Below are 12,004 nucleotides of genomic sequence, written 5' to 3'. Positions count from 1 at the left end.
GGCAGAGAACAGCTAGGTTAATAAAAAGCAGCTTAGGAAGTAAAATGACACTTTTTTGGGGTAAAACACATAATGGAAATAAAAAAGACTAAAATTAGGAATCTTAATTGAGGTCATCTTCAGGTGCCAGGATTATAAATAATTTCTTTCCAATTTTATTTGTACTTTAATTTTCTGTATTTTTAGATGAACAGATATCCTTTGTAATTCAAGAGAAATATCATTTTAAATAATAAAAATCTGACAAAGAGGATTAATAATTGCTTGAGGTTTACATTCTATATTCTAGTAATTCCTCCTCGAGGACGAACAGCTAAGGAAATGGTCATGATAAAAGTTGACGGGGAAAATGTACATTGCGACATTATCACAGCAGAAATGCAAAGTCATAGTAACATGGGAGAAAGGTTAAATAAGTGATGTTTATATCTACATATAAACATACACACATATATCCATATACCATTATGAAGTTGTCAAAAACTGTACTGTTTAAGTAACAGAACATCTTGAGAACTTTCTGGATTAAGTCAAAGTCAAAGTAAGGACACAAACAGTATCTATTTCATGAGTCTGAATTTTAAAACGCAAATTATTACGTACATTAAAACATTCATTTTCAACATATGTATAAAGCCCCTTCTCCAGGACAGGCACTATGTGTATATGTGTATCCACACATACAAACACACACCCAGAGGAAAGAGACTGGAGAGAAACAGATAAATATTAATAGTGGTTATATGGGGGTGGTGTGATTAATGTAAATATTCTGTCCTTACTTGTTACTTTCTACAGTTTAAAAATTCTTTACAAGCATTATAACCATACACACACACCTGCACAAACACACAGTCATATACAAACGTCCTTGGAGAAGATTGGTCAAGAAGTGCTATGTGAGCCTTAATTTTAACATGTCTCTTGCTGTAAAATGTTCCTAAAGAAGGTACAGATGGTAAAAGGTCAGATTCACAAATGTACTGGTGGTGACAGGTGGCAAGGTACATCTCGAAGTCAAACATTTGAAACCTCTTAAGACAATAAAGGAACTTGATGGAATAACAAACACAAAACCCCATCAAGTTGTACAGGAAGAATTAGGGTAGGCTTTTAATCATTTAAAAAAATATTTTCTAGAGTTCCCTGGTGGCCTAGCAGTTAAGGACTTGGCATTGTCACTTGTTGTGGCTCAGGTTTAGCCCAGGAACTTCCACATGCTGTGGGTAGTCTATAAAAAATTAAAATTAAATAAAATAAAATTTTCTGAGTGCCTCTTAATGTACAAAGAAACATGCTGTTTGCTGGAATAAAATTATGACCCAGTCCCCTGTCCAGTAAATAATAAATAAACAAATAATAGGCACTATTTTTCCCCTGATATTCATATATACAATTGACCTGCATTTTTAAGCTCAGATTATAAGGAAAAAATTCATGTCAATTTATAGTTTAAATAAGACAGAGCATATGCATTTATATTTATTATTTATCAATCACAACACACTGACATGTTCTTGCTAAGAAATACACTTACTAAAAGTATATGAATTTTAAAAAACACTTTAAATAAGGCTAAGAGAATTGTCATCAGGGGGTTTTCTGGCTCTGTTTGGAAACAGTGTGACCTCTCGGTGTGAATTCCTCCAAGGAGCTCACAGTCTGCTGGCCCATCTCAGCTCCATTTCTACCCCAACAGTACTGTGTTTTGCTAAACAGAGAAGGCAACTTGACAAACCCTGAAGATTCTCTGGTGAGATTATTCAACATCCCTATTTTCACATAAGCATTTTACTACATTACAATTATAAGCTTTACCAAAAAACATTACAGCAGTGTTGGCTCTAAGGCAAATGTAAATATCTCATTTTCTACCACAGCTGCGCTGTTAAAAATACTTGCGTGTGAGGAGTGACATCACCACAATGGTGACACAGGTCGTTCCAGACTTCACTCCGCTCCCACTCCAGACCAAGACACACTGGGAGACCCTCCACCTGGTGCATGAGGCTGAAGGTTCCCTGCAGCCCAGGGACCCAGACAGATGCAGGAAGGGGAGGGAGGGGGTGCAGGGCTGCTGACCACACCCCTCTCCCACAGGCCTCCCCAGCCTTGGCTTCTCCAGTGGGAAGAGGACCCGAGGGGACACCCACCCCTGCATTACAGGTCACTAGGTGGGAGCCACAATTCTGATTCCACCCCAGGGGGACTGCAGGGGAACCTGGGGGCTCCACGCTGGGGACTGATGGAAAGGGGGAGGGGCTTGCAGCATGCACAGGGATCTTGCAAATGGAGTACACACCTGCATCACCCAGGTGGCGATTCCAGCCAGTGGCTCTGCTCAACTGCAGAGCCAAGACAGGGCACCTTCTGACCAGGGAACTCGAGGGGAGCAGAGCTGCCTCAGTTGATCCTCAAATGAAGAGTTCTGTCGGGCCCACCGGGGTTTGCACAAGCCCAGGCTGTGTGCTGTATCCCAGCCCTACCCTGTGGAGACAGCCTTTCAGACCTACCGACCAGAAGGGTGGGAAGAGTTTGGAAGAAGGGTGGCCTAGTGGCACCTGAGCCAGGAGGAGGGGGCAGAGTCGATGGTCTGCAGAGCAAAGCCAGTGGCCTGCCCAGCCAGGGAACTCGAGGTGCGGGTCAGCTCGAGAGAGAACAACAAACATAGAGCTTTGCCGGCTATGGAGCTGCTTCTCTCTCTGTACCCGGGCGGGGACTCGAACTCACAGTCCTGCTCATCACCGACAACAGCCTGGCTGGCCAGGGAGCCCAGCCAGAGCACACAGGAGGCTGTGAAGATCGGTCCACAGCCCTCAGCACATCAGCGCCTGAAGAGACAGCACAGCCTGGGCTTTCTCTGTCTGCAGAGCAGAACTGGTGGCCTCACCTGAACAGGAATTTGGTGCCCACTCAGGCCTGATTTGCCCCCTGAACAGTGAACTATTCAGGCCTGGGTCCCATCTGCAGTCCTGCTGGGGAGGGAGGCTAACTCATGCCCCATCCACCACTGGATACGCATCCCTGACCATACAATGAGACTGACCCCCAGAGTCCAGGCAACTATGGAGCCACCCTCCAGCCCTACCTGCTGGGAACCAGCCATCCTGTCCTGCCAACTGCCCCTGGCCAGGCCAGCACCCCAGCTTCCACCCCCATTGCTTATTTAGATTTAAACATAAGCTCCCAAAAGATGGGATCTTGTTGATTATGTTCATCACTGCATCCCTGGAGCGATAATCACATCTGGCCATAAATACTTCTTTAATGAATTAAAGGGAAGAAAGAAGGCAGAAGAGTCCTGTGTTTGGCTTCAAAAATGAATTCAAAGATACCTATTTAGGGAGTTCCCATTGTGGCACAGTGGAAACAAATCCGACCAGTAACCATGAGGTTGAGGGGTTGATCCCCAGCCTTGCTCAGCAGGTTAAGGAGCCAACATTGCCGTGAGCTGCGGTGTAGGTCACTGACATGGCTCAGATCTGGCGTTGCTGTGGCTGTGGTGTAGGCTGACAGCTACAGCTTCGATTCGACCCCTAGCCTGGGAACCTCCATATGTCACAGGTACAGACCTACAAAGCAAAAAAAAAAAAAAAAAAATCCCTATTTTGACCAAGTCATTTCTTAATTTCCTAGAGAGAAAGAGCCAATTATGAGACAGCACTGCTTCAGGCACTGAATTATTTTATTTGTATGTACTTTTCTCAGCATAGTACAGATATGACATTCTTATACAACATTAGATACACATGCAGGTTTGTAAACCCTAAATTTCTTTTAACTATGCACACCAGCTACAGCAGAATGTTCCAGTTATTACTCTTCTGTCAAACATTACTAATACACAAAATATATTTGATTACATACTATCAGTCACTTAAGCAGACCAATATATGCCAGGTACCAAATTGGGTGGTTTGTGTGTGTGTTTGTAATGTGTATGCTTCCACTTACTCTTTACAACATGGAATATTAGATTTACAATCTTATAATTCTTAGAAACTGAGGCTTACAGAGGTCAAACATAAGGAGAGTCTGGATTTAAACGAAATTTCTAGCCCACACACTCCTGCTATATAATACTTCTTTCCTGCAACCCCAAGTCCAGGCCCACATGAGCCATCAACAGAAGAGGTGGGTGAGAAGAACTGTCCTTGACCCAGCCAGTACTGCCAGCAGACCTCTGGCGGAGGGGTCAGCTATGCACGTGATGGTCCAAGGAGGGCTGTGCTTCCAGGGAGAATTCAGCTTTGGACAGAACAGTGGAGGATAGGGGTCAATCCTGAGAAGAAGGAATCGAAGAATATGGCCAAAGAAAGGAGCTGAACAGAACACAAGCCAAGAGCAGGCAGGGGCAGTGCGCGGACGGGCTGGAGGCCGGTGGTGTGCTGCAAGTGTTTTAGAAAGCATATGTGCACCAGAACCAAGCCATGGCCTCAAAGACAGCAGACACCACGAGGCAGGGGGTGAGCTCCTGGAAGCGCCCCTTTCACAATGTGGTCTCCATGTCCGATGGGACTGGGCAGCAACGTCGCCCTTGGAAAAGGGGTTGGCACACTGAGTATGATGTACTCTAGACCAGATGCCCCTTCAACCTGAGAGATTTTTTCAGTTTCTATAAACCACAATTGTGACCTACTCTATCATTTCAGAACTGGAGTTCTGAATAGTTCAATTTAATTAAATTAATATAAAAAGCCCTTTACTCCTTTATTTCAATTCTTTACATGAAGAGTCCTCCATATGTGTGTGCTAGCGTTTTTTGTTCTCAGCTCTTCTTATAAAAACCCATAACATAAAAAGCATAGCCTGTTATTTAAATATGGAAAGAAGCCCTAGTTGTCATCTAGGTCTGTGGTTTTTTTCAAATGTTATATTTCTATCTTGTAATAACCCATTACAGAAAAGAATCTACTGAATTGCTTTGTTGTACACCTGAATCATTGTAATCATTGTACTTCAATACAAAAAAAGAAAAAAAAACATAACAGTATATTGTTACTTGAAGGCGATTTAACATATTTAATTACATTGGTGATTTTTAAATCTCTCTTCCTCATTTAAAAAGTGATTCATACTAGGAGTTCCCATTGTGGCTCAGCAGGTTAAGGACTCAACCTTGTCTCCGTGAGGATGTGGGTTTGATCTCTGGCCTAGGTCAGTGGGTTAAGGACCTGGTGTTGCCACAAGCTGCAGGCAAAGGTTGAAAATGCAGCCTGGGTCCCACATTGCCATAGGCCTCAGGTGCAGCTCCGATTCAACCCCTAGTCCAGAAATTTCTATATGCCACAGATGTGGCCATAAAAATTTTTTTTTTAAAGTGATGCATGCTGATTTTAAGTTAATTGCAAAAAAAAAAAAATAATGACCTGTCAACGAACAAAGTTATATGTTAAATTGCTTTGAGGATTAAATGTATGTTAAATTTAACCATATGTTATAGAATCAAAAATAGATAAAAACTGCTTTCAAAAATAATAGCAAAAAAATTAAAATGTTTTATCAATTTTGGAGGCTATAAAATTTCTCTCTAGTATGACTCCATTTTTACTTACAAAAATAGTTTTTAGGATTCCCAACATTAGAAAGCCCACAGTACAGTTATTCTACCCAATACTCTGGACACTCGGTGTCACATTTGTCCCCCTCCAAGAGCATAGGCTGAAAAGCCACTAACAGATGAACCCTCACTTTGCAAAAAGAACATCTAATTCTAGGAAACTGCACAATATTTATTAGTGATTTTCTGAACTAAAATTAAAAGCAGCAGGAGGTGAAGAATGAACAAACTGTCGTTCTTAAAGATGGAACCATGCGGGACTTCCCGTCGTGGCTCAGTGGTTAATGAATCTGACTAGGAACCATGAGGTTGTGGGTTCGATCCCTGGCCTTGTTCAGTGGTTTAAGGATCGGGCATTGCCGTGAGCTGTGGTATAGGTCACAGATGCAGCTCAGATCTGGCGTTGCTGTGGCTGTCGTGTAGGCCGGGGACTACAGCCCCAATTCAACCCCTAGCCTGGGAACTTCCATATGCCGTAGGTGCAGCCCTAAAAAGACCAAAAAAAAAAAAAAAAGAAGTTATAAAACAACGTGAGGACTCAACAAGGACCGCTAATTTGAGGAACTGGAGAGACTTATGTAGCCTTTACTTGAGACTTTGAACTCAGAGACTGACTACAGATGTCAGAAAAGCTGGGGCCTGAAGCTGGAGACAGAGCTGGGATCAAAGACAGGTGTTGGGATGAGCCTCAGGGTGGTTTCTGCAAGAAAACAAGGGAAGGGCGCTGGTCCAAGGAAGCCTGGGAGTGAAAAGGAGGAAAGTTGGAGCACAGTCTGTGATGAGGACAAGGTCACAGGCAGGCAGGTGGAAACTGTAAGCTTCAGGAGTAACAGGCTCCAAGAGCTCTCAGACTACGGTGACGGAGGAGCCATGCAGGACAAAACAGAGAAGAGCAGTGCAAATACAGTCAATAATCTATAATAACTTTGTATGGGGACAGGGTTACTAGATGTATTGGGGTGATCATTTCATATGAAGTGTCAAATCACTAGTAGCTCACCAGAAACTAAAAGTAATAGTGTACTACGTCAACTGTATTTCGATACGACAAAGTAAAACCCCCCAAAACTAATGCAAGCCTGGTGTGCTCATTGCTTGAACAAACAGGGTCTTCTGTGATGCAAACCCTATGTTAGGTGCTAGTGATTTAAAGAAGAGTAAGATACAGTTTTTCCCCCTCAGGAGCTTATAGCTTAGCTTAATGGGGAACCAGGTAACTACTATACATGAGGAAAATGCAACTGCAGAGCCATGAGCTAAGGGCCATGAGAACACAGTGGACACAACAATCAACACCATCCTCAGGGCATTATTCACTACATTTTCATTTTTCATTCAACAAACATTAACCAAATGCTTATGATATGCTAGAAGCTTATAAGACAAGAAACAAAAATCCCTACCTTTACCCACGGTAAATTCTAGTGTGTGAAGATAGATAACAAATAAGTAAAGTATTTATTGTCAGATGGTAATAAGCGTTAAAAAGAAAATAAAGCAGAGAAAGGGATTGTTTAGGCAATATTACCAGGAGAGGCTCAGTAATTTTAAGATACGGTGACTTGTCACTAGAAAGAAGGGAAGCAAGAAGACAATGGAGTGACATCTTTAATGAAATGTAACCATAAAATTGTGAAGTAAGAATTACACATCTAATGAAACATTCTCCAAAAAGGGTGAAACATTTCATATTCATTAAAACTGATTTCAATATGTCTACATTTCGCTTATAAAATACTTTCCATTCTTGACTGAGTTCTTCCTCACTCCCAGAGAATTCATTTTATCTCCTGAAGACATTCTTATAAAGTCTTTTTAACATTTAAGTTTCAATCTACGAGGGCATAATTTTTATATAGATAGACGGTTGGTGTGGCGAGTACAATCTATTAAATAATCGATGGTTTGTTCTCCTAAACTGATTACCCATATGTACTGTGTTTATTAGCCTATACGCCTAACACACTACGTTCTCACAGCTCTTTCTGGTTTCTCTCGTCTGTTCCACAGATTCTTGGTCTAATACTACACCACCAGGATGTTTAGGATTTCAGTATACAATAACTCTATCTAATTTAAATTAAAACCAATTGGGCCTTTATTTTGGAATTGAGTTAACTATTAATTTGGGGGAAGTTGACATTTTTGTGGTCTATATTTCCATTTGTTCAGATATTCATTTATATCCACCAATAGACGTTTCTAGTTTTCTTAACAAGGTCCTTCACATTTCTTGTTCAACTTATTCTAAATATTTTATATTTTATTGCTTTTATGGGGAAAATGTTTCCCTTCTCAATTTCTAGGTGCTGATGTCTGACATACAGAAAAAGCTAATGACTTTTTATACTTATCCTCTATCAAACCACCTCAACTTTCTTAGATTAATTCTAGTGGTTTATAATCAGGTTCTCTCTTGGGTTTTCTAGGTATACACTCACACTATCTGCAAAAAATATACAGCTATACAGCTTTATCTTTTTCCAAAGTTTATACCACTCATTTAATTCTGTTTTTTATTTCCTTCACTAAAATCTACAAGACAATACTGAATAGCAATGATGATAGTGAGCATCTCTACTGCCTGACTTCAATTTACATGTTTTTGATGTTTAGCCTTTAATACATTTGTTATTACATTTTGGTAAATAATTTTTATTATAATCAATGCTATTTTACTTATGAATTTTTTTATAAAAAATTAGAGGAGAATGAATGAATGAAAATTTTGCCAAAAGCCTTTTCAGTGTTAAAGATCACCATATGACTTTTGCCTTTTAATCTTTTGATGTATGAATCATGTTTACAGATTTTATAATACTGAACTCTATTTCATCACTGAATTTCACATTACTGGATAGATACGCTCCTTGTTAATAGGACATCATTTTTCTAATACATTTCTGGATTATATTTAGAATTTCATGCTTGTATTTTATGTGATATGCATTTGCAGTTGAGAGTTTTGGGGTTGTCCTATATTCCTCAGATTTCACATGCTGGCTTCATAAAAAATAATTTTATTATACATCTTAGAAGAGTCTGAATATCATTGGAATTATCAGTTCTTTTAAAGTTGAACAATAGTTCAGCTGAGATCCTGGATGGACCTCCTCTTACAGTCTCTTCTACTCTATGACCTATTCAAATATTCAACTTTTCTTGGGTGCATTTTGATAATCATCAGTTTGTTAGGAAATCATCTAGTTCCTCCAGAGTTCCAAATGTGTTGCTATAGAAATGCCTGTATTTTTCTCCCTTGCTTTTTTTTTTCCTTAAAAAAAGTCTTCCACATCTTTAGTATTCCTTTCTCATTTAGTAATTAAGGTTAAGATGTACATGGAGGAGTTCCCGTTGTGGCTCAGTGGTTAACAAATCCGACTAGGAACCATGAGGTTTCGGGTTCAATCCCTGGCATTGCTCAGTGGGTTAAGGATCGGGCATTGCCATGAGCTGTGGTGTAGGTTGCAGACATGGCTCAGATCTGGCGGTGCTGTGGCTCTGGCGTAGGCTGACGACTCCAACTCTGATTAGACCCCTAGCATGGGAACCTCCATATGCCACGGGAGTGGCCCAAGAAATGGCAAAAAGACAAAAAAAAAAAAGGTGTACATGGAACATGCTTGTTTTAGACTCAAGAGCATGAGTAAATGTTGACAGCATTAAAGAGACCAAGAGCAAAGAGAAAAGGAGATGGTGGGGAGTGTGAGGACATGGTGAAGGACAAGCAAGGGGAGCCCACTTCTGGTGTGGAGCTACGAACCTGCAGTGAGGTGGAAACGACTGGGGTACCATCCAGATAACACAAGTCATCAGGAGAAAACGTGCAAAATGAGAGGAGCATCACAGCTGAAACACAGGGGAATCTCAACACTCCAATGCAAGGTAGAGGGTAAAACCAATGGAAGAGACAACAGCCAGGAAAGACTTGAAGTATCAGGACACAAGGAGAGGGCAGGTGAAGCAGGAGGAGGAGGAGAGGGGACAGCAGGGGAGAGGAGGATGCTGGTCACCTCCTCAACTGAGATAGAATCAGACCTGCGACACAGACACAGGGATGAGAAGCTTCCAAATAGGTGAAGGGTCACCTGATCAAGGGTATGAGTGCAGATCGGGATTCCTGAGGGGGCCGGGTCTGTCACTAGAGGAGAATGAAGAGCTAAGGAAGCTCCGAGTTCTCACGGGAATACATCGTGACGGGGAGGTGTACCATGAGATATTTGCGTCAGATTCCCCTGTGTTAAATGATTTCCCCTTTGACACCTAGTAGATGTGAGGCCAGCAGGTCTACAAAAATAACTTTCATCACCAAGACACCATCAAGAAGACCTTTATAATGATGGGTTGATATTAAATACTCCCCCATGAGTACCACGCTGCAAGTCATCAAATTAACATCCGTCTCTCCAAGATGGTAATATCTTTCTCATAAAGTGACTGACTATGTATTTCCCTTGACTTTTTCTTCTATGTATTCTAGAGACATCTAACGTAATCTGGTAAATATAACAGAGCTTTGGTTGTTATGGCCACTTCATTAATTTAATTAATCCTGTCGATCAGAATTTAGGCTTTCCCATCTTCAAGATATCCCCTGCTGGGCTTCAAATAATGGACACACTTAAAATATTATTCAAGACTGTGTTTTCTCCTGACACTGAAAGGGTTTACAATAAATTACTTCCCAAATCATATCTTATCCTCATGGTTGCTAACCTTTCAAAACACTAAGCACTTGCAGTGAATATAAGTTTAAAATCCATGAAAGAAGACTGAATTTCAGTTCACTGGCATACCATTTGGGGCCAAAGAGAGTATTTTATTAGTTGGAAGATAAATTAGCACTATTTAAAGGAAGTTTTAATGTGAAAACATCTAGAAGAGTTTCCTGAAAAGCATCTTGCGAGCAGCAGAGAAAACTGCACTTGCTCCCAGTGGCTCTTTTCCACCAAGCTCCTCAGGGCTCTCTTAGAATGAGAGCCCCTCATCCCGTAACTGCAGATCTCACGAGTGAAAAACCCTCAAGTAAAGGAGCTCAATGACAGCACTGTTGCCTTAGCAACAGGTACAAGACAACTCCCATTTCCTGCAAGGAAGTCCAAAGTGGTTCTGCAATTTAGAACTCGTGGAGGCAGAATAATGGCCCCCAAAGATATCCGTATCCTAATGCCCAGAACCTGTGAATATGTTCTGTTACAGGGCAAGAGTGGTTTTTCTGATGAGATTAAGGGTCTCGAGATGGGGAGACTGATTATCTTGGTTTTTCCATGTGGGTCCAATATAATCACAGGGGTCCCTAAAGGTGGAGAAGCTTTCTGGCTGTGGTCAGAGATGTGACTCTCACAGGAAAATCAGAGAGATGCTCCTTTGCTGGCTTTGAAGACACAGGAAGGGGCCATGAGCCAAGGAGTGAACACAGGGAACACTAGATGCTAGACAAGGCAAGGAATAGACCCTTCCCTGGAGCCTCTGGAAGGGACGCAGTGCCCACTCATCACTGACTTTAGCCCAATGGGAACCATGTCAGACTTCTAACCCCAAGCATTGGAACATGATAAACTTCTGCTGTTGGAAACTGTTAAGTCAAGGTTATGGAACCGTAATCAGGAATAACTGATATTTAACAAACTGTTCAAACTCACTGCCAAAGTTTCTAAATGCTCAACAACTGTGACAAAGGATCAAATAATCAAATAAGAAGGAATCCACAAACGATAAGTTAGCTTAGGACAATGAGTATTACCTAGCAGGTACATATGGTGAACCTCAGTTCACATAGTCTCTCATGTGAACTGAGGTTCACCATATACAATACAGAAACTAGGAAAGAACTTTAAAATGTATCAATAGCTAATATCTTCCTGTCTCTTGAAGCTGGTGCTGGGGGAGCTAATTTATAACAGCACATGCCTACAAACACCTTTCATTATCCCAACATTTTTTTTTTTTGGTACAGAAAGCTTATGATGTTAGCTCCAAAATAATTTTTAATATAGTCATAAACCTTCAGAACTGAGAGGTATCTAATAAGTCAGCCAATCGTTTTAATATGAAAGAAGTGATTTCCCCAAGGTTTAGTTTTGGCATAAATGTCTTATTTCATGGATCCAACGCTCTGATAAGCCATAAACGTGCACTAATTTAAATAACTGGTTTCAGTTCCCAAGTATCCTTTCTATGCTTTAAAAATCATCAGTAAAATATAGCTTCTTTGTCAAATTACATCCTGAATTACTGAATTTAGATTTGCTTTTATAAAAAATTAATTATGACAACAACTCAGAGAAAAAATCATTGTTCCTAGGATCCTAAACCCTAAGAAGACAACTAGAGATAATTAAAATTAGAAAGAAAAAGACAAACCATGGGCTTATCTTACTGTGTGTTGAAAAGTAGAATACTTTTCAACATTAGTGAAGTTAAAATAGCTGTGTCATAAACTTC

The 12,004-nt window shown here is 40.7% G+C and overlaps 1 protein-coding gene across 1 annotated transcript in view; it reads right to left on the bottom strand.

The window, feature by feature from the left end:
* Nucleotides 1-12,004, bottom strand: part of L3MBTL4 (L3MBTL histone methyl-lysine binding protein 4) — a 243,846-nt gene that overhangs the window by 217,545 nt on the left and 14,297 nt on the right. Inside the window, 1 exon segment of the mRNA XM_053743522.1 lies at nt 2,731-2,793. Within this exon segment, the coding sequence (XP_053599497.1) occupies nt 2,731-2,793 (63 nt within the window).

This window comes from Phacochoerus africanus, chromosome 8 (genome assembly GCF_016906955.1).
Source record: "Phacochoerus africanus isolate WHEZ1 chromosome 8, ROS_Pafr_v1, whole genome shotgun sequence".
In the NCBI taxonomy this organism is placed as follows: domain Eukaryota; kingdom Metazoa; phylum Chordata; class Mammalia; order Artiodactyla; family Suidae; genus Phacochoerus; species Phacochoerus africanus.
This window is presented reverse-complemented; position numbering and strand designations above follow the sequence as displayed.